Here is a 23,273-nt window from a genome sequence, read left to right on the forward strand (position 1 = left end):
TTTGGTTATATAACTTGACAGATCATCCAAGTTTAATTTCCACTTGAAAAGAAGAAGAATAAAACTTTAGACATTCGCAACCACGTATCAAGGGCACAATTATAAACCTCGCATGCCTGTGGCGGATACATCTGTGCTCGTGTCAGACTCGTATCCAATACGGACGTGCTATAAACGTGCATTTACAACACATCCCATTATAATATATATTGTTTATTTTATTTTTTATGCATATATAAAATAAGATGATACATTTTGCACTTTTTGACAAATGTGTACTAACTCTTGTTGGCCTATATAAATAAATTATGTATAAGAGAGATTTTTTTTCTTAAAATATATGAACTATCAATTTGCATTTTATTAATTTTTATTAGTGTGAGAAATATTATGAATTTTTAGCTGTGTAATTAAACTCTCAACCAGTAAGAAATGAGAAATGATTATTTTATTCAAGGTTAGTTTGGTAATTAAACAATACAACATTTAAAGAAACTTTTAATTGAGGTCCTAAATTTACTCATTAATTTGCACTAATTTAGAAAATTAATTGATTAACTAAATTTATGCATTAATTAGGCATTAATTTAGGCATCTACCTTAAATGTTTTAGTGTTTCTAAAATTATGCATTAATTTAAATTATAGGAATTTTAGAAATAGTTCTATTTCTAAATAGGATGAANTAATTTTTCTAATTTAGATAGTAATTCTTTATCACTATTTAAAAAATTTAATGTAGATAATTGATTAGAAATTATAGGGTAAGGGTATAATTCAAATTTACTTTTATAATAGAATTATATAGACAAAATTAATTCAAATTTTAGTAGTAAAAATCAATTTTTTAAACTAATAAGATCATGTATTGTAATTTAAAATATAAGCCAAAAACTAAATAAATTTAAAGTTTAGAACCTAAAACGTATAGAGAAACCTTCAATAGATCTAAATAATATAGTGCAATTTAAACTTATCAATAAATAAATTTAGACTGTATAATTTAAATTTTAAGTTTATAATAAATTTATACCATAGAGTTTTACTAGAGTAAACAAAATTTATATTTAACAAATCTAGAATATTTATATATTTTATCAATTTGATCAATCTAATTAATTTGATTTATTAAATTGATTTTGACTCTTACCTTTAAAATTTTTCAGTTTTTAGTTCATTTTTTAAAATTTTGTTATTTTATCTTTCGGTTTATAATTAGCTTATTAACTTTTATTATTCATTTTAATTAAATTAGTATCAATGATTTAAAAAGTAGATTGAATCGATTGATTTAACTGATAAGACTTTAACCTATTCTATCAAGAATCTGATTTCAACATATTGAACCGAATAAGATTAAGAACAATCTGGAACCGGTAAAGATAATAAACATTTTAAACAGAATGATAATTTAACTATTAGAGCTAATAAATATTTTAAACATAATTTTAAACATAAAAATTAAAAAGATTAGGATTACTGGTGAGAAAAAAAAATGGTTAGGAATTTGAATTCGAATCCGACTAACAATCGCAAAACTTATTTCCGAACTTGACGGATTTCAAAAATTCATATCCAAATTCAAATTTTTTACCACACGTGCTAAGAACGATCAATATGATTGTAGGATTGTTAATCTAAAATTTAGTTCATATGCATGTTTGATTAATTATTCAATGAATATGCTCTTTGACTAGTTCAATTCACTTGCAAGGTTAATTTAAAGAAAAACCAGATCATATTGTTTTCTTTTAAAGAAGTTATTTTTAGTATTTTAATTGTTAATTTGGTATAACTCCTTTTTCTTTTCTTTTCTTTCTTTTTTTTTTGATGAAAAGATTGAACTTTTTGATTTATTATTACATGCGTTGAACTACTGAAGTTCAACTACTAGATTAATTCGTCCATAGTGGAAGGCTAAATTACAATTTAGTCTATCTGTTAGCATCAATTGTTTTTTAGAGATAAATAGCATACTACTCATTTCGTTTATTACATTTAAAAATAAATTTAGTTGAAAATGTGAACGGATTAGAATTCGAACTTGAAAAATCAGGTACCAACGATCAAGTCCTTTTGCCACTTGTGCTAGGCACGTTTGATTCGTTAGCATCAATTATTATTCATAGGTTTTCATCACTTTCTCTTTTATTTGTTTATTTTTTATTTTTAAAGAGAAAAATCATATTGTCAAATAATTTGAAATTTTTCTTATATAAATGCCAAATTATGAAAGGAAAGATAGAGAGAGAAAAAGAAAACAAAGAGAAAACAAAAATTTTGAAAATATAGTAAAAATAAAATGACTAAATTGCCCATGTATTAAAAGACAAAAATATCATTTTTTGAGGTACTTGGTGACCGACTCTCCCAAAGTGACCTGCTATTGCAGGTCATAATTTTAAAGAAACTAAATCTTAACCATTGAACACGCATGAATGAACGGTAACGACAAAAAAAAAGTATAGAAGCATTACTCGTAAGAAATTTAGCATGTTTTATATGTTTCATATGTTTTTGTTGTACCACTGGGACATTGCTAAATTAACCACCATCCAAAATTTTAATCACAGTTATTATTAGCAGAATTTTTAATCTTTATATTTTTAATTATAATTTTTTTTATGTGATGTAGAACTATTAAAGTGTTATAATTTGGATGTCAAGAATAATGACGGTTGTATTTAATTACTATAGACTCGGAATGATGTCCCCAATATATATATTGGCTCTAGAAATCTCTTTAAATTCGATCGTATGCCTTAATTAGATCAGATCATACAAAATGACATCAAACGTCATCCATGACCACCGCAATAAGGGCTTAAAAAAATCGAGTTTACTAGATATTGTTTTGTGTGATCTTCAAAGTACTGTCATTCGAGAAATATATAGATTTAATGGCCTACAAAGTCTCGAGTTCACCAGTTTCTTCGTAGCTAAGTCCCAAAGTTTCGGTGACAATTTAAAACCAAATATTCGTTTCTGATCACACAGCTAGGCTTCTTAAATTCTGCATGGGGTTTCAACCACACAAAACAAAATCATGCAACTACACATTACATTATTATGCCCCAGTATTCGGGGCATGCAACTGAACGAACTCGACTACACGACAGAGCCTACAATCAATCCATCGGACATGTCGTGGACATCGATAGAGATGTTTCCTACCAAACTCGATTTCTCGATCCGCTTTCGGTTTCATACTATGCGCGATTTAACTAGCTGCTCTGAGCTCAGGATACGTCGATCACCGACTTACTCACTGTTGCTTCTCCGAAGCCCGCAATGTCGGTGCTGAACTGCAACAGTGTTGCGGATTTCCTACTCTTGTCTCAATCACTTATTAGTTTCTTCCTCAAGTATCATAACTATCTCTTCATTAAATACATTGCGTCACTAATTATGTCAGCAATGGTTTGCATGAATTTAGGGCCACAGGAAAGTTGCACATAGTTGAAATAACCGAATTCCGAAGTATAGAATCTTTTTTCTGGTCTCAGTTACTATAATAAAAATGGTATATAACGATATTTTTAAATATCGGTACAAATAAAAAAAAAATATTGCTGGATAAATTACAAACACTTTTTAAAAGAGTCACTATATGTGGGATCGTCTTGATGTTTGGTACCCACTCCTCCAGCGATCTGTGGCGGAGGAATATGTGGCGATCGTAACCCTCTACAATCCCTGCGAGATTCTCGCGACCGAACTCCAGCCGCTGGAATCCAATCTCGTCGGCTGTGGCGGCGAAAGAGAAGTGGGGCAGATGGTGATTATTTTTTTTTTCTTTTTATTTGTAATTGGGCTGAGTGGACTGGATGAGATCGATTGAGTAAAGAAACTTTTTTATTTTTGGTTGGATTGGATTTTACATTTAGACCTTAATAGATTTTTTTTAAAAAAAATTAGCATAAATGAAACACTTATATAAAAGCGTCCCAAAAATGTGTTTCTATAATCTAATTCTGTTGTAGTGAGCTGAAGTTTCACTTCTAAATAGTAGTTGTTAGAATTCATTTTTTTTTTTTTTCTCTTTTTGAAGTTCTAAATTGGATTAATTTGTCATTATTTTGATTAAATGTTATTTTTAAGCGAACTTATGTGTGATTGCAACTTTTTATTTTTTTTGTCTCTCTCGGAGATTCTTGAGTAGATAAGGAGAGGGAGAAGGGAAGAGGGATGTTTTAGTCGAGATGTTAACAGTGATGGGTACATATCTACCTCGTTAATTCGCGGACCGCAAATTTGAATACTGCGGTTATAATTGGCCTAATGTTAGATGTAAACAAATCGGTGATGCGACAATACCAAGGGCGGGAGATAGACATATGACTATGTTTATTTATCCACATTAATTTGTACGTAGATGTGGATATGAATGCTTTTTCGGAGGCTTTGAGGAATTACACTACACAGCAGTAAAATACTTGTTACTTACATAAACAGTAACTTAGCATCAATTTCAAATCACATGCATATATTCTTCTTTCTTGAAGATGATATTATAATCAGATATATAATTTTGACTGCTAATCCTTCGAGTAAATTGAATAGGCATTGAAAAGGACTCACAGGGATATTCATTCAGGTTAATTAGGTGAATCAAGGAACGCGCTATATATTAATTTCTTCATTTTGTAGCGTATCTTAAGGAGTTGCGCGCGAACTCTCATTAGAATCATCTATTTGGATAAATCTCTTTTGAAAGGAATATATAAGATATTGCCTATACGATTTCGTTGGATGCAATAGAAGTAAACATGAAGAATTCATATAAATCATATTTGCTGGGGCTGAATAGGTCGCAGCAATAATTGAGCCTCTAATTGAACCTCCAGTTACAAAAATTTGAACCACATTAGTATCTCATTATGTAATGCTTGAGCTAGTTTTTTGCATGATCTACACAACCCATTAAAAATTATATTGTTACGCTTTTTCCATAAGTTCCAACATACAGCAGTAAATATCGAGTCAATTTTATGTCGCAGCTTGACTAGTGTTTTTTCCTTCATTTGGAAAGAAGGATGCCATCTAACTATAGTAAAGACTAGTGGGTGTATTTGAAAAGTTTTTCACATTCGACCCAAGTGAGCTTGAAAAAATCACAGCACGTAAAAAAGTATATAGCTGTTTCAGGCTCTCTGTTGCATAGCGGGTAAGTCGGTGGATATGGCCATCCCCTCCTATTTGGATAAATCTTTTGGTGGTCTTCAAGAGCATCTTCAAGTAGATATCTGCACCCATCGAAATATTGTTCCTTTAATATGTTTGCAAAGAAAAAGATCATTTCTTTCGACGACAATATTCAAAAGCATATCGGTGTTACATCTTGTACATACTGCATAGGATACAAAATCAATAGCGAAAGCGCTTTTTAACTTAACAATGACAACTCGAATGGCTATGATTCAGACAACAAAGACCAATTCTCATGCGGTGCCACGGCCAATCCATTTAAACTCTTAACAAGTTCAGCTATTGGATGGCGCGAATTGAGATCGCGGAAAGAGGGAATATAACGCACCTTTGCTTGCATTATTATAGCCCCCCCTTAAAGAAAAGGATAAGAAACATGAAATGGACTAGCTCTCCTATTGGTTAAAAGATGGATGGATAGAGAGATAAAGTTGTTTTAGAATCTAAAGTAGGGGGAGCACCCATGGATCCTACAAACACAAGTACAAATCACATAGATAGGTCCCCAAAGTAGAGTGTGGGGATCACAATAGTAGAGGACTGAGAATGAGATTGGTGCAAGTGGTTGAATAGGGGATTTGACCTAATAGTGCTAAGGGGACCATTTCTCCACAAAGTGCTTCTACCAATGTTAGTCATGTTGGTGGTTCATTCCTAATCATTCAATGAGTTATGAGTCCATGAATGTAGAGATGCGATAAGATTCAATGAGTGAGCTCACTAGTGTGACATGTGTGAATGAAATCGGGCTACAATCTTTCTGTAGCACTCACAATTTGGTTCAAGTAGATCACGCATGGAATTTGTAGCATCTGGGTTTCCTGGACCAATAACCACAGCAGGCAGAGCGCGACTTTCCAAATTATATCATTTTCTTTGTCCGCATTGGTGTGGGATTCGTATTTCGGTCCCCTCATGCTTGCAATTCGCGAGGGCGCCTTAGATGCATCTCTAATTAGCGTCATCAGTTTTCTTTATCGATGGAGGAATCATTTTTTTTTTAAAGAAAAAAAAATATAAGAATACACTAAGAAATGTAGTTAACATATTTTTTTGAAAAAAACTATCTAGTTTTGATAATAACAAAATGTAGTACAAAAATCCAACATAGCACCCATACACCCTCTCTTTCGTATTCACCAACTTGAAATCCAAAACCACCCGAGGTTTCAAGTTTGAATCTTAGTTGATCTACATTTTCAGCTAGATTTATTTATAAATGAAATAAACGAAGCAGGTAACGTACTATCTATCTCTCTCAAAAAAGAAAAAAAATCCCCACTCACTACGTGGGATTCGGCATCTTTGGACTAGGACTTTTTTCTCTCTTTTGCAATTGACCATCCCATCCCCTTTATCAGAGAATTTTTTTCACTTTTGCTTTTATTCTTAAAAGTTAATTTACAGAATCGAGAGCCTGATCTCCTACGTATTCTTATATTCTTTCATAGAATTCAAAGTTCTAGTCCTAAATTTTTACACCTGGGCTTTAACATTCAGGTCCCACTAGTTACTAAATCAGTCGTGAATTGCACCGGTGGACGAGAAATACATGCTGTGACAGTCTTTTTCTTTTTTTCTTTTTTTGTGTATTTGTAACCTACTCTAAAATTGCCTGATAGTTGAGTGAAAATGAGTGAATTATTTGGATTGAGACTAGTACTAGGGTTCTAGACTTTTTATGTGGTCTAGTTCTCATAAGCTGCTTAGCTAGATAAAGCCCAAGTGGTGCAAGTGGGCTCGACCAGATATTTTATGAAATGATTGGGATCTTTATTTTATGGTCCATGGATGGATTGGAGACTTTAGTCAACTTGTCAGGCTTGGTATCTTGAGCAATCATTTATCAGAAATTTTGTACATCAAAAGGTGGAGCGAAGAGTTTGGTATCATTTGGTGTCACGTTTGGTTTTTATTTTGTTTTAAATAGAAATTTTGTATATCAAAAGGTGGAGTGAAGAGTTTGTTACTTTCAATTCTCTTATCCAAAGTATTTATTCGGTAATAAAAAATAAAAATTCGAAATTAACTTTTTCTTGCTTCCAACAACAATACCAAATAAGAAGTTAAGGGGGGAAAGAAAACGGAGGCCGATCATAAGGGTCCATTTGATTCAACGTAAAATCATGAAAAATAATTTTTTTATAGAAAAAAAAAATTCTAGTGGAATTTTTTAAAAAGTTTTGTAATATTTGGTTTGTAGGAAAACAATACAGTTTTCTATCAATATTTATTTTTTTGAAAGAAAAAAAAATTTACACCGACCGTCTCTAGAGCAAGTGGAAAAAGGTTTGATGGTTGGTACCCGAGGTCCCAATTCAAATCCTAGTTGATTCACATTTATAGCTAAGTTTATTTCTAATGAAATAAACGAAGCAGGTAGCGTGCTACTCATCTTTCTTTAAAAAAAAAAAAAGAAAAAAATTTGCATCTGTTTGGTTTAGTGAAAAAATAAATGAAAAAGTTTTATGTAATTTGAATTTTTGTTTTTTTTGCCAAAAAACAGTGAAAAATGATTTTTGTTTTTTTCGCGAAAATACTTCTACGGAAAGAATAATTTTAGGTCCAACTAAACAAGTGAAAAAAATATTTTTTTTATACCGAAAATAATTGTTTGATTTATTTTACGCCGAACCAAATGCCCCCTAAGTCGGGCCGGGCCGAGTTTCTGATTAAATGTTATGTGGCCGTGGGGTATCTAGCCCAAAATATTTTTTGGGTTGGGTTTGAGTTCAACTTTAAGCGAAGAGGCCTTATAAAATCTTAAAATTATTACTTGCTAAGTCGTTGTTCCAATTTTATAGGATGTCTTGGAAAAGCTTATTTGCTATCGCAAGTAGTACTCACTGAACTTGTCAGGAATTCGCTATCAGAAGTATGTACTCTATGAAATAGTAACTGGCGGAGAAAATTGTCGATATTTGCGACTAGATCAGGATCTCTGGACTTGGTTCTTTTTTTGTATTCCATAAATTTAATCTTTACGTTTTATCCACGGGCTTAGACGGTCTTGTGCCTGGCCTTAATCGTGCGATGAAATATAGTAAGAACTCAATCAAACTCGTGGTTTATAAAATATAACAGCTAGAGGGTCTGAACAGTTAAAGTGAGAAAATTCAACACTTTATCGTCCTATGATTTGCATCGTAACACATTGTAATTTGTATAATATGATATTTAGTTACCTTGCTAATGCTAGGCTCTTATCAAAATTTAAAATAGAAATAAAATGTTTGTCGGGCCTTTCCGGGCTGGGCTGGAACTTAAGGATCTAATGTGAACTGGGCCAGGCCCAGCTCATTCATGAACACACGTATGTGAAAAATGGTTCCTGGAATCAGGAATATCTGGCAGGATATTTCTCCCATGGGCGGCTATCGTCATTTTTTTAATACAAGATATGAAGCAATTAGATCTTAAATTTAAAATTTCGAATATCAGTCATCACGTCTTTAACCAACTATGCTAAGTACAATCATGAATATACGTATACGTATATTGTATTGACACTTCACTTCAATTTTTTCGGATGTATTTTCAATTTCTTCAATATTTTTTTATTTTTTATTCTTAGAAAAGTCAAAGTCAACTACCAAAGCGCTGTCTACTCTAGCTTGGTCAACACAAATTGTGAAAACTCCTAACACTTACGACTCGGTCTACACACATTACACATACACCACAAAGCATCCATCGTGGGAGCTCCACGTACCCACTTGGTACCTTCGCTATCCTCATCTCTTACATAACGAACAACTGTTGCTTGCACCCAGTGCATAGATCCGCGCACCGTATCCTTCGGTCCATTCATTCCCTATAAATTTTTTTTAATATGATTATCGGTAAGAAGTTTGATTTTTGCTCCTTCAAATTTTTAATTATCCATAGCTTGATCAGATAATATATTTTACTTACTAGATAATTTATCTAATTAAAAAAATTAGCTTGAAGGCTGAATATGATATTCAATTCTAAATTTTCAATTATATTCTTTATTAATCAAACATGCAAATTTCTTGAATAAATTAAAAAAACATATACCAATATTCGTGAATTCAAATGGGGCCTTAAGAAAATTGATAACAATAAGGGTTGTGTGGTTCACCATTTGTAACTTTTCAGTAATTTTTCACATTTTCCGCTAAAAATATTAAAATAATTATCACTCATCTTAATTTGAATAGTTGTAAAAAACATTGACAAAGTAGTGAAATAATTGTAAATTCACAAGTAATACTATAAATTAGGAGGTATTCTTATTTTGTAATATTTTGTAACTAATAAATTTGTAATTTAATAAAACAGATTGGTTTTTTTTTATTGACTGTATTAATTACGTATATGAACCATCGTATTAATTACGTATATGAACCATCGTACGGATGACATACCCAATTGTTTAGACAGTCGGCAGTGGAGGGCTCCACGGATCTCCCTTATGCGAGCATGGGTCCCACACTCTGGTGAGCACAACCATAGTACTTCACACCTGCTTACAATGATATAAAATAGATCCATATAAATAGATACGGATTGATGGAGTTTTTGTCTCTATTCGAACCGGCTGAAAAAATAAATAAGAATAAAAAATATAAAATAAATAATTTATTTTGAATTCGTTTTGATCTGTCAAATAAATAGAGCGAAAGACGAGAGATCATTTTCTTCCTTCAATCAATTATGATTCATTAAAAATTTGCTAAAAATTTACTCCCGTCTCAATCCGTCCTGAATAAGCGATAAATAAAAGTCAAAAATAAAATAATAAATAATTTGTTTTGAATTTGTTCTGTTTCAATAAAAATTAACACAGAAGTTCGAGAACCCTCCCGGCCCTTATCTACCCCGTTTACTTCCCTATCTGCTGACGTTGCGGTGGGCTCGACCCACGTAGCCCCAAGTCGCGCGTTGACGCCAAGCAAAATCGCCAGCTCAGCACCCTCCGGAGTCCGTACTCGCCCCATTTCCTCCATATTTCCCACGCTATTTTCATGCCCCCAGTAAAACCGCCATTTAATAATACTTTTCAATAAACAAATAAAAACAAAATTCCCCACGTGTTGAATAAATCCAAAGCGTTTGCGATCCGCGTCTCCTTGGTGCGCCTTTTATTTGCTTAGCTGGCACTCACTCCTGCACGTCATCAACCCCCCTCCCTTATAATTCCACCCCTTCCTCCTACACTTGACACCTAATTAATTAGCGTACCACCGACAACAACAATGGTTCCGAAGCGAGAACGTTACGGCCACTTCAGCAGCAGCAACAGCAGCAGCAGTAATACTAGTACTACTGCTAATAATAATATTTCGCAGTTCCACTCCCGCCTCTCTCGCGACGAAGAGCACGCCATCATCGTCTCCGCCCTCGTCCACGTCATCTCCGGCTACGCCACCGCCCCGCCCGACCTCCCCCTGCTGGCTCGCCCCAACGCCTGCCGCCTCTGCCGCATCGACGGCTGCCTCGGCTGCGGCTTCTTCTCATTCAGCACCGGCAAGGAGGAGACCGCCGCAACTGCCGCAGCGGCGGCGGCAGCGCCGCGTGTCGACGAGGCGCAGCGGGGGCGGAAGAAGAAGAAGAACAAGTACAGAGGGGTGCGGCAGCGGCCGTGGGGGAAATGGGCCGCGGAGATCCGCGACCCGCGCCGCGCGGTGCGCAAGTGGCTGGGCACGTTCGACACGGCCGAGGAGGCGGCGCTGGCCTACGATCGCGCCGCCATCGAGTTCCGCGGCCCCCGCGCCAAGCTCAACTTCCCCTTCCCGGAACAGCCGCACCAGGGCACCGATCACGACCTCGGTTCCCCGCCGACGCCGTCGAATTATCCAACAATGCAGAAACAAGAGAGTAGTAACAACAATGAAGACGACGACAACAACAACAACGCTACAAGCCGAGGCGAGGGGGCGGAAACGGTGGATATATGGGACGGGCTACAGGATCTGATGCAGCTCGACGATGGAGAGATGTGGTTCCCGCCATTTTAGTGATTAATGAAGCTTCAAATATGCATGTAATTAAATCCGGAAATATTGTTTTTATATAATTCCGGACTTAGATTAGGAGGAATTAATCAATTGCAGATATATTTGTATTAGTTTGATTATTACGTGCACAAAGTAAAAAAAGTGAGCGAGTATACCCAACAGTATCACACAGGTGAACTTCGACGGGGACGCGCTAATCACATTAGTAATTAAGGTATAAACACGTGACACGTGTCAATTGCGTTATTGGTGGCAATAAGCCGCGTGCGGGCCCACACTGGCTTCGAGTGGAGTAACCGTCGAAAACGGTTTAGAACGGTCGAAGAAGTCGCCAGGGGATTCCGCGCCCTTCTAGAAGATGGGCCCAACAACCTCCCAACGTGCCCCTTCATGTTCGGCCGAACATCACTTTAAATTTTAATAAAAACGTACCGAACTATTTTAAATCGACTATCAAAATTTTTTAAAATTTTAATTAATTAATTAATTTTTTAATTTACTTGATTTGGGTCGGTCAATAGTGCTTTAACTTTAAATTTTACAAGCTTAGTTGGTATATTTTATAAAATTTTTATAGCTGTGGATTTATTAAATTAAGCAATTAGTAAAAATTTTAAAGTCGAAGTATTTGTTAACCAACTCCGATCAAATAAATAGAAATATTAGATGATAAAATTAAGATTTTGAAAGATTTGATAGCTTTTAAAATTCTGAATAATTTATAATTCAAGTTTTGCATGTTTTTACCTTACATTTTTGACGAGAAAGAATTAGTTTGCATTTTTCTTTTATAGATGATAAAAAAATTAGTGACTAGTATTCTTTTTTTTTGTACTTTTAGTATAGAGTAATTTATATAGTTTGAATTTGTTTTGCTCTTAATAAAAAAGGGGGTGTTTATATTATCACTCAAAGTGAAGTATTTGGAGTGCCCCACAAATAACCTCTTACGAGAGAAATTATTTTTATATTACTTATTTGATCTTACTGGACCATATAGTGGCTTCATGTTGAAATGACGCCAAAATAACTCTTCCTTTTATACCTTTATGCGAGAGATAAAAAAAAATATCTTTTGAGTTAAATGTTATTATTTCTAAAGTTTTATTTTTTTCTGAATGTTGATATTCAAGTAAAACTTATAAGGCATTTTGGGTTGTATGTATTGGTACTTATCAAATCTGATGAGCTGTTGGACTTAAATGATATATATTTAAATCAATCAAAATTTTAATTATCATATTTAAAAATATTAAGAATCAATTAAGGGTACTATAAACGTAATCTCTTTTGGGCTTATCTTGTTATGTCATGAAGTAATCCTGAAGTATCAACATCTAAAGTCTTCAATTTTATCTAGTCTATTATTGCTGACTAGTTGTAGCTGGTTAGAATTTTGATTCCGGACACAAAAATTTGAAACATTTATTGTATATAATTTATTTATGTATGTGGATGATCTCGCTATGCTGAATGTGAAGTAATACTAAAATATCAACATCTGAAGTTTTCAATTTTATCCGGTCTATTATTGCCGACCAGTGTAGCTTATTAGTATTTTGATTCTGGACACAAAAATTTGAAATATGATTCCATAAATGTAACTTATTAGTGAAAAATAATACATAATTAAGATAAAGAAGTTCTAAGGTAAGGTTTAAGGACTTGTTCATTATAAAGGCCAAAAAAAAAAAAAAAGCAAAAGGCCCCAAATGCTGGAGCGACGAGCTCAGATAGAGAGCAAAATCTTAGGCGCGAAGCAAACCCGATCAAGAGCCATTGACTCGGACTCGTACCTGACCCAAACCCACACTCGAACCCATCGCCACGCGGTGCATTTACCGCACCAGATCGTCTCTGTCCCCCTAAAATCATCTCCTCGACTCTTCCAACCCCCATTCTCTCCTAACCATGGGCGATCGCCCCCGCCGCGGCGGCGGAGGAGCCCCGCCGCCGCCGCCGCCGCCGCCGCCGAAGCCTACGCCGCCGGGGAGCCAAACCCTAGAGAAGGTCGGCCTCACCTCGCTCTCCGCCGCGGCGGCGGAGGCCGCCACCTTCCCCATCGACGTCACCAAGACGCGGCTCCAGCTCCGCCGCGGATCCCCTCCCGCCGCCGCCGCCGCCGCCGCCGCCGGAAACCTCGTCCGCGTCACCTCCGAGATCTATAGGAGCGGGGGCCTCTTGGGGTTCTACAGTGGCCTCTCCCCCGCCCTGCTCCGCCACCTCTTCTACACCCCCATCCGCATCGTCGGGTACGAGCACCTCCGAAACGCCACCGCCGCCGACGATTCGCTCCTTGCGAAAGCCCTCGCCGGAGGCGTCTCCGGCGTCTTCGCGCAGGTACCCACTTCCCAAAATCCCATTTTTAGGCGACACAAATTAGCATCTGGGGTGTATTCTTCTTCTATGTTGGATAGGCGTATTGTTGCATGCGTGTTTGAGATTGCAGGTAAAAATTTTGGCGTTCTACTTCGGCCTTTCTCAATATCCTATACTTTTCCAAGTCCATGATTTGGCGTTGGACATGGACATTTAAAAGCTGCAAATATCCTATGTTTTCATATTCTTGTTATTATTAGTATGAAAACTGCTTGAAGAACAGTGGCTTATATATCTCCTCCCAGAGATTGTCACACTGAAGCCATATAATTCTGTAGGAACATAGACTATATAATGAGCTTTCCTGAACTTTGACAGATTCAGGAGGCTCACCGGATTCTTAAAACTTAAAAGGGCTTGTTTAGTTGCAAGGAAAATCTTTTTCTGTGCATCTTTACTCGAAGATAATACAGTTTTGAGATTCCGTAGATGTATTGTGTTTATGGAATTCGACCGACTTCATCACGTTCCTTCTTTTGCTCAGTATCTTAAATGAGTACAAAATCATGTCTAATTTGCTCTGTCAACATCACAGTACTAAAGTTCTACCAATTTTCTTAATGCAGCTGATTACTTATTAGTTTCCAGGGAAGATCAATAGTCAAAGGGATTCATTTTATGTAGTCCAACTTAAGACAGGTAGAAACAAATTGGATGGGTATATGTTGTAGAAGTTGAATCTCTCTAGTCAAGTTCCTTTTGATGGCTATGCTCTTGAAACTTTATTTTCCTGGGGCCTACACTACCTGCAGGTTAAAATGCCATTTACAAGTATTAGAGGCAGCTTTTCTAGTCGTTATTTGATAGATGTCATTAGATTTAAATATTGTTTGATATCAGTACTTTTTTGCTTTATCGTAAATACAATAAAACACGAAACCAAAATTTTGGCCCTTTCGTCTTCTTGCCCTTGACGACTTTGCAGTGCAGATCGTGGCGAGCCCCGCCGATCTTATAAAGGTGAGGATGCAAGCGGATGGCCGTCTCTCAATCCAAGGACTTCAGCCTCGGTACTCGGGAATTGCTGATGCCTTAAGAAAGATTATACAAGACGAAGGCTTTCTCGGCCTATGGAGGGGAGTTGTCCCGAACGCCCAAAGAGCGTTTCTTGTCAATATGGGAGAATTGACATGCTACGACCACGCAAAGCATTTTATTATACGTAAACATATTTGCGACGACAATACATACGCACACACCTTGGCGTCAATTGCATCCGGCCTTTGCGCCACTACTCTGAGCTGTCCGGCTGATGTTGTGAAAACGAGAATGATGAATCAGGCTTCTGGGAAAGAGGCGGAGGGTTTATTATACAGGAATTCTTTTGATTGTTTGATTAAGACCGTGAAATATGAAGGCTTAATAGCTTTATGGAAGGGCTTTTTACCTACGTGGGCACGGCTCGGCCCTTGGCAGTTTGTATTTTGGGTTTCTTACGAAAAGCTCCGAAAAGCCTCTGGTCTTTCGTCATTCTAGTGAGTTTTACCAGTTGTTCTTATAAACAGATTTTCTCCTTCGGATTTATTATTCATACAGGGATGGAAAAATAGATAAGTAGATGGTGATTTCCCTTTGCTTGAGTTGTTTCTTCTTATGTGTGCCCTAAGTACCGATTAGGTTTCCTGAGATCTGCTTGCCTGTAGCTTTTGTTACTCTTTCATTGCAACTTGCCGGCTCTTCTTTCTTCCAACTGTTTCTTTTTAGCTCTACAGTATTTGTTTTTTTTTTTCACTTTGCTGGATCAAAAGTAGGTGCTTCTACGTGTGAAAAATCTCAGAGGCTATTGAATTTAAATTGATTTAAATCCCAAATTTGCATCAATGTATTAATGTATACAGTAACTTGCGCTTTTCGGCTTTCCCATTTGTTGAAACAAGTGGAGTGTTGATTTAGTTCGCTTCTAGATGCCAAATCTTACATGCTGAATCTTGAACTCGCATCACCAAGACAATAGTATTCAAAGTTGGGTTTTTTTTTTTTTTTTTTTTTTTTTTGGAAATCAATAAAATATCATTTGATATTGCCTGTATCTACCATAGTTGATTTAGAACTTAATGTTTAGTATTCATAGTAGTCTTAAGTTCAAAATTTAATTACTTCATATTTTTAATTAAAATTATTTCTAATAAAATGAACGAAGCAGGACCTTTATCTCATTTTTTTAATTCAAAATAAACGAATCATATTCGGGGAATTGATAAAATCAGCATCTTATCTGAGCGAAGTTGGTACTACATCATCCATAGCATTCCGTCTTCGTACCTTATAACATAACCAAACATGCCTTTCATCCAGCCATTTGGATTTCAACATTATACAAAGGCGTATAATATACTACTAAGTATACAAGGAAGAGATATCTTAATTCTTTATGAACTCAAGGAACTGATTTACTGCATCTATCACTCTTTCTGGTCAACAAGCTTAAGCCCCCAGCTGACATCTTCACAATGCTTCACATGCGGAACCAGCGCGCCAGTATCTGCCCCTCTCTTAGCCTTGCAATCGTAAAAAGGCGGGGCATGGAAACAAGGCTCCATTGAAATAACCTGCTGGCATGGTGGGTCGGGCATGGTCTTGTTTGCAGGTTTGAACATAATCCATGGCTTTAGGCCACCTAGACCTTGAGCTACGTACCCGAATGTAGACCACGCGCTCGTGACCAACTCATCGGTCAAGCTCAGTAGATACATCTCTGCCCATGCTTTCATATTGTGCGTTTGCTTCTCTGTTTGCTGATACGCCTCAGAGCTCGGCTGATAGACGCTAATGATCTCACCATTTGCAGTTGGGTGCTCCCAATACATGTTTCTCAGCTTTTCGTAGTATCCAGAGCTCAAAGAAGTCATAAGGACAGCTTTAGACCTTACATTTGTGATTGGAGCAATATTTTCTTGCGGGCTGATAAAAGGAAGTAGCTTTTTGTTGAAAGAACAGGTAAGGATCTGATCGAAAACATGCTGGTCGGTTCCACTATCAAAAACTCTAATCTGGATGCCCAGTCTTTCATCAGCCTTGGCGAGATAAGATTGATAGTACCTGGTAATTAAGCCCCAAATCCGATTGGTTGGGTGATAAAGATAACGGCCCAAATGATGGAAAACAGTATCCTTCTCAGGGAAAAGTCTATGTAATTCATCTTCATAGCTTGGGATCAGAAAGAGGGCCGGCACGAAGTAGTTATCTGAATGTAGTATCAGCCACGGAATCTTCTCGAGGACTTTCTGATCATCCTCACAGAAAAAGAGCTTGTCATAGTCACCATAATCATGATCTAGATGGAGGTAAATATAAGCAGGCAGTGACTCCACAGTAGAATGACCAGCATTGTTGTTAAGCAACTTATTTTTCACCATGTTTCCATAACTTGTAGGGGTGCTAATATTGAAGCCTCGGAACTGGTCCACAGGGAAATCCAAAGGTAATAACCACGAGGTCCCAGGAAACGGTTCGCAGAAAAGGTTGGCCATGTCGGCACCTCTGTCGATAAGCAAGACCCGGTTTGTGAGGAGGGCATAAAGAAATGCCGAAGCGCCGGTAAGGATTCTGTTCCCTAATCCATTATATGATATCCAAACAAGGTAGTTGCAATCAGCGGTCTCGATGCCTTGGCCAGACTTCAACTGTTTTAGAGCTTTCTTATAGTACACTGTATTTGGCCCGCATTTTCTCTGTAGAGCCTCATGCTCTCTCAGCTTTTCCACGAGATAAGCGGAAGGTAGACGCCCTGTATCTTTTCGATATAATACAGATTGATACCTGCTTAGGCAGGATTCTTCATCAAAACCAGCAGACAAGAGACCGCCGAGAAGTCGGTCTCTCTGGATTTTAGAGGTTGTTGAGAAACCATCTTCCGAACCTAAAAGGAAAACAGATTTTCAGAGGATATGAACAAGCTGAGTGTGAATAAGCTGAGGTGAATAACAGCAGAAAGGAAACAGAGAAGGCACGAAGCACCTAGAGGTCAGAAAATGAGTAAATAATCAACAAGGCTATACATTGAATTGATGTATTCACCATCGAAAAGCATAAAGCGTTCAAAATCTTTGGACTTACCGCTTCGCAAAATATAGACAATAATCTAGAAAAAACCCACTTACTCAGTTGGAAAAAACAGAGTCACCTCAACCTGCAAACCGTGCTTTGCAGAATTTTCAAAGCTAAAGAAGCACTTGAACTGTACTACTATGAAACTTAAAAATTTGAAGTTATGACAAAACAGATAAAAGCCACTAGATCTCTGCTAGCGCCACAAGAATTCATCTGGTTCCGAAAGTGTAGGATAACAACATCTGTTTCTTAGATCCGTAGGATAACATTCTGAGCATTGCCACAAATGGATACTTCTCTACTTGAATTAGATATAAAAACCACACAAAAATTTCATCATCTGTCATTACCAGCTGATTAAAATGTAATGCCACCGCTATCCACAATCTTTCTTTCTTTTCCTTTCTTTTTTTTTTTTTTTCAAAATCCAACACGTGGGGACTATAATATCCACCTACCCAAAAGGCGATAAAAACTGATTCCCAAACACAACGTTAGATTAACAGTATCTTCAACAGATCATACATATGCATTTAGTTATTAATGGAAAATAATATCTAATGCATTTGAATGATTACACATTTTCACGTTTTAACCTGAACCATGATCGGAAGTACAAAAAAAAATTAACAACAGTTTGCTCTTTCCCTGCTCCAAATGTAGGATCTAATACCCATTTCGAAAGAAAACATAAAAAGATGAGACTTTTACAACCTGTCGAGTAATCTAAACCCTAAACAAACCACAAAACCAACTTCTTCTTCTTCTTCTTCTTCTTCTTCTTCTTCTTCTCAGAATCAAATCAATACACAACAAGTACCATGAACAACCCTATGATCAAATTAAAAGACAGAGATCATAGAAACCCTTACCATTTCTCACCCTTCCGTCGAGCTCACTCCCCTCTCCGGCTCCACCCGAGCCAATGATCGGCTCCGGGTAGGTCCTCCGCCGCGCTCCGGAGACGACGACGACGACGAGGAGGGGCAAAAGCATCAAGCAAGCGACGAGGAGCAACCCTAGCCTCGGGATCCCCGCGCCGAGCTTCCGCTCGTTCGCCGCGCCGGGAGCTGGCTCGCCTCGCCGCACCGGGAACGTCGGCTGCTGCGGCCTCCGGAACCTCTTCATGTCCATCGCCCCACACCCCCTCCGCGCGGACCCGACCCGATCCCGCCTCGTCTCAGCTCGTCACCACCCCCGATCTCGCCATTGATGAAGCAAGCGAGGAAAAGGAAGAGACTCAGAGAGAGAGAGAGAGAGAGAGAGAGAGGGTTCAAGGACGAGGGAGGTGGAAACGGAGAGAAGGGTTTAGTAACGGAGATAATAATTTTTTTATTTGATTTTTTTTTAAAAAAAAAAACAAAAGAAAAAGGTGGGCATCGACAACCCCGAACGAGGAGAGCACTCAGAGGAATAGGGAATCTAATTAATTATTTCTTTATAATTTAATTAATCACTCACCGTTCTGAGATTCCGTTGACAAGGATTTTACTGGGAATTTTTAAATTAAAAAATTATTGCAGGTATTATTTATCTGTCGTCGTTGGTAACATAATTTATTTGAACGACGGATATGGAGAAATTATTGCCTGCACCATCCTCATAATCCAAAATCTAATTCATTGAACCCGTTCTATAAGGCCCCGTTTGCTTGGAGGATAAGCGGGGAAAACGAAAGTTATCCCCGCTATTCTGCCAAATGGGATAAAATTTGGCCGGAATATTTTATCCCGATCAAATCTTGCTAATATATCTCTCACGGTTTACATGTCGATAATCATAAAATTTAACATATATATCTCTTCGTAATTTTTAATGCATTAGATTTTGAATTTTAAGGCCTTGGTCGTTAAAAATTCGGTGTGGTGTATGAGGTGCGTACGTACACCGGGTGCAGGCTATTATTTCTTGAAAAGATGGGACCGCGTGCAGTTGACCACGTTTAAGTTTGAAGCTTCGGATTGGGCCCGATCAGGTCCGAATCTGGTCACACCCACTTGCTCGTGGCCTTTGCTCAGAACACTATTTAAGATTTGGACTTTTTTGGCCCAATTGGAGGTTCTAGAATGTTTATTAAATGAACTAAATCTGTCCTTTTCCAATTGAAAGTTCCTATGTTTTTTTAAAAAAAATAAGAAATTCAAGTTATAAATTTGGAGGAAAAGAAATAAAATAAAATAGAATCACTTGAGATTTAGTCATCTGAAATTTTAAAGTTCAAATTTTTAAAAATTCAAATGTGCTCAGTGAACACAATTAATCATCTGGCTCGAATTTTTCGTTTAATTACTAGTTTGGAGTTAACGTTCGACACCCTAACTTGTCTAGTAAAATGTGGATGTAAAAATAAAATTCAAAACCTCTTTTAAAATGTAGGGAGCTTACAACTGACTTTGATACTATCTTATTTAGAAAAATCGATTAATAAAAAAAGATTCAGAGAGTTACGTATTAACGTATAAGATAACCCAACACATGTAATGTCCTGGCGCTAAAAATGCACCTACTTAATTATATTAAACAACTTTTCATATTTTTTTTTACTAGATAGTTGCATATCTTATGCAATTTTTGCACAATTTAATTAGAATACGAAAATTTTCTGAAGTTTTGCAATGTATTACCCAAACATTGTACATTTTGTGTGGATTTTACAGGGTCCATTTGGTTCATGGTTAGTAACATTTTGCTAATCCACCAGTTTCACGCCGCGACCGACATCTTCGCAATGTCTGATATGCCGGACCGCCGTTCCCATGTCGACGTACTTCTTCGCTTTGCAATCGAAGTCCGGAGGGGTATGGAAACACGGCTCCATCGACATGGCTCGAACGCAAGGAGGGTCGGGGGCCTTACCGTTGCGGGGACTCAAAAGTATCCACGGCTTCAGACCGGCGAGGCCCTGAGCTACGTATCCGAAAGTCGACCACCCGCTTGTAACTAGCATGTCGCACAGACCCAACAAGTAGATCTCCGCAAGGGCTTTTTGGTTGTGAGATTGCTTCTCCGTGTGTTGTTGCTCTTCGTGGCTCGGTTGGTAGATGCTAATGACCTCTCCGGTGGTCGTCGGGTGCTCGTAGTACATGTTTTTCATTTTTTCGTAGTAGTTGGAGTACAAGGAAGTTATCAGAACCGCCTTCAATCTCCCTCCTTTTGATGACGATGGTTGCAGCTTCTCGAAATCGATGCGCGGTAGTATGTTCTCTTGTCGGGAGCACGAAATGATCTGCTGGGAGAAATTGCCGAAAGAAATGGGTGTTCTTGAAAAAGTTCTAACTTGAAGGCCGATTCGCTCCTCGGCTTTGGCTAGGTAAGATTCATAGTATCGAACAATCATTCCCCAAACGGCGTTGGTCGGGTGAAAAAGATATCGCCCTAAGTGGTGGAAAACTGTCTCTCTATTCGGAAACAGCCGTCGCAGCTCATCCTCAAATTGCGGGACTAAGAAGAGACTCGGAACGAAGTAGATATCCGATTGCAACACGAGCCAATTGACCTTGCGAAGAACGAACTGATCGTCTTCGCAAAAGAAGAGCCTATCTAAGTGTCGGTAATCGTGCTCTAGATGAAGATACACGTAAGAAGGCAAAGACTCCGCAGATGCTTTAAGATCCACGCCGATCACCTTGTTCTTTAGCATGTTACCGTAACTTTGCGCCGAACCAAGATGAAGCTTCGTCAGCTCCTTAACCGGAAAATCCGAAGGCAACACCCAAGAGGTCTCCGGAAACGGCTCGCAGAACAAATCAACTAGATCAGTAGTTTCATGGATCAATAAAACCCTGTTAGTGAGGAGAGCATAAAGGAAACTAGAAGCAAGAGTGAGCATCCTATTCCCCAGGCCATTGAAAGGAGTCCACACAATGTAGTTGCATTCCAAATTCTCCGTGCTGTGGTTCGATTTCAACTGTTCTATGGATATTTTGTAGAGTGGGGTGTTTGGGCCGCATTTTTTGTGAAGGGCTTCGTATCTGCGTAGCCTCGCCACGAGGCGACGCTTTGCGGTATTGCGCGGATTGGTACCGGCTTAAACAGGAGTGTTCATCGAAGTTGGGTGAGAGTAAGCCGTGAAGAAGCGTGTCTTTGTGAGTGACATGGGTTGTAGACAAATCATCTTGTGAATCTGCATATTGATCTTAATAACATGCTTAACGCATCACAAGAACTCGATCATAAAACAAGATACATGTAAAAGATTACTTTTTCTCTTTGATCAAGATAAGAAAGTTTAGTTGAATCTTCCGCTTACGCCGCTAATTACGTTGCACTACGTAAAAGCTGAAGAGATTTTCATGAAAATGCCATTTGTAGTTTCCCAATCAGTTTTACTCGAGCTAAAAGGAGAGATGATTTACTGTATGTTGCAATGAATCGGTTACCTAGCGTTACTCTAACACCTTGGATCCAGATGAGAAGTGGCGTTTGACGATGCTCGGAGAAATACACAAGTAGAGGGAGAGCCACCGAGCACGCGATGACCAGCACCATAAGCGTCTTGAACACCGATACCCCAGCCATCTGATCCCTCGGTCGATCTACACCTGATTTGTGCTCGATCGCCAGCTCCCGCTCCGAATCTAAATTGAATTTTCTATTGATTCTTATTATTCCTATTCGTAGATCAGATCCATACTCACTTTAATGTCCATGTGCTAACTACAAAAAGAAATGTAGAATAAATTGAATGAAGGTATATATATATATATATATATATACATTAATTAAATTGATTCAAAGGTTCTTTACGTGTGCGAAAATTAAGGGTTTTTTTTAAGCCTTTTACGCATATCTCGATAGAAGCATGCTGGGACGCCGTGCATATGAACTATGTGCACATTAATGCTAGGAACGCGAAGCCAAAATTTAGATTTAGATTACAAAATATTTCGTTATGTTAAAAAGATTGTTACAAAGCAACTAATAACTAAAAATTGTGGCCCATGGTTGATTTTGTGGCCGTTTTGCAAGGAAAAAATGTTATAATTTGGCCCCACTAAAGATTAAAATTGTAATATTTTAATTCTTACTTTGCCTAATTAGTTAGAAACTCGTATATAATTTTTAAAGAGTTGGTAAAAATTGTTGGAAGAGCCCTGCAACTACATGCCATTTTAAAATGAGATTTCTCATATGTTTTTATAAATACTGTTAAAATTTTTGTTTTACTTAGATTTAAATTTTGATCTCAGTTATTTCACTCAATTAAGATACATATCAATGAATAAAAATAAAATTTAAAAGTCATATTTCAAAATGACCAATAATTTAAGAGCTCCCGTACAGTTTTATAATAAGAAAAATGTTATATGTATATTTGGACGTAGGCATAACTTTTACCATTCACCTTTCTTAGGGGTTCACAAAATCTTTTATAGGTTTCAGTTTAAAAGGTTAATAAGATTAATGAAAGAATATATGCCTTTAGATGAGTAGATTTATCTTTTCTTTTGAAAATTAAGGTAATTAGCTTTTAATTTTATTTGAATACAAATTCCATCTTACTCTGGGAATCAATTCCTTTTCGTGATCCCAGTTGTGATTTGTTGAGTTAACTTCAACTCTCACACAGTATGCAAGTGTATGGATTTATTACGTGTAACCTTAATAATGTGATCGAGCCGAGATTATTATAAAAGTTTTAAGTCAATGTGCA

The 23,273-nt window shown here is 37.2% G+C and overlaps 3 protein-coding genes and 1 pseudogene across 3 annotated transcripts; 2 read left to right on the forward strand and 2 right to left on the reverse strand.

Annotated features, from left to right (window-relative positions):
* Positions 10,338–11,355, forward strand: LOC109704615 (ethylene-responsive transcription factor ERF109-like). Its single transcript, XM_020225379.1, has one exon. It carries the CDS (start codon positions 10,430–10,432, stop codon positions 11,189–11,191), a length of 762 nt encoding a protein of 253 aa, XP_020080968.1. The 5' UTR covers positions 10,338–10,429; the 3' UTR covers positions 11,192–11,355.
* On the forward strand, positions 13,067–15,279 carry LOC109704604 (mitochondrial uncoupling protein 3). Its single transcript, XM_020225368.1, has 2 exons — positions 13,067–13,531; positions 14,501–15,279. Exons 1-2 carry the CDS (start codon positions 13,103–13,105, stop codon positions 15,044–15,046), a joined length of 975 nt encoding a protein of 324 aa, XP_020080957.1. The 5' UTR covers positions 13,067–13,102; the 3' UTR covers positions 15,047–15,279.
* On the reverse strand, positions 15,756–18,981 carry LOC109704596 (galactoside 2-alpha-L-fucosyltransferase-like). Its single transcript, XM_020225357.1, has 2 exons — positions 18,493–18,981; positions 15,756–17,429 (listed from the first exon to the last, which is right to left on the reverse strand). The coding sequence occupies exons 1-2, from the start codon at positions 18,752–18,754 to the stop codon at positions 15,973–15,975; spliced, it is 1,719 nt and encodes a 572-aa protein (XP_020080946.1). The 5' UTR covers positions 18,755–18,981; the 3' UTR covers positions 15,756–15,972.
* LOC109727774 lies at positions 20,250–22,138 on the reverse strand (annotated as a pseudogene).

This window comes from Ananas comosus, linkage group 2 (genome assembly GCF_001540865.1).
Source record: "Ananas comosus cultivar F153 linkage group 2, ASM154086v1, whole genome shotgun sequence".
NCBI classification, from domain to species: Eukaryota; Viridiplantae; Streptophyta; class Magnoliopsida; order Poales; family Bromeliaceae; genus Ananas; species Ananas comosus.

Bases quoted from the DNA above. Each gene is read 5' to 3' on its own strand.
- LOC109704615 (XM_020225379.1), top strand. From the start codon at position 10,430: ATGGTTCCGAAGCGAGAACGTTACGGCCACTTCAGCAGCAGCAACAGC.
- LOC109704604 (XM_020225368.1), top strand. From the start codon at position 13,103: ATGGGCGATCGCCCCCGCCGCGGCGGCGGAGGAGCCCCGCCGCCGCCG. The intron at 13,532-14,500 runs GTACCCACTTCC...TTTGCAGTGCAG, and splicing joins TCTCCGGCGTCTTCGCGCAG to ATCGTGGCGAGCCCCGCCGA.
- LOC109704596 (XM_020225357.1), bottom strand. From the start codon at position 18,754: ATGGACATGAAGAGGTTCCGGAGGCCGCAGCAGCCGACGTTCCCGGTG. The intron at 17,430-18,492 runs GTAAGGGTTTCT...TTTTCCTTTTAG, and splicing joins CGACGGAAGGGTGAGAAATG to GTTCGGAAGATGGTTTCTCA.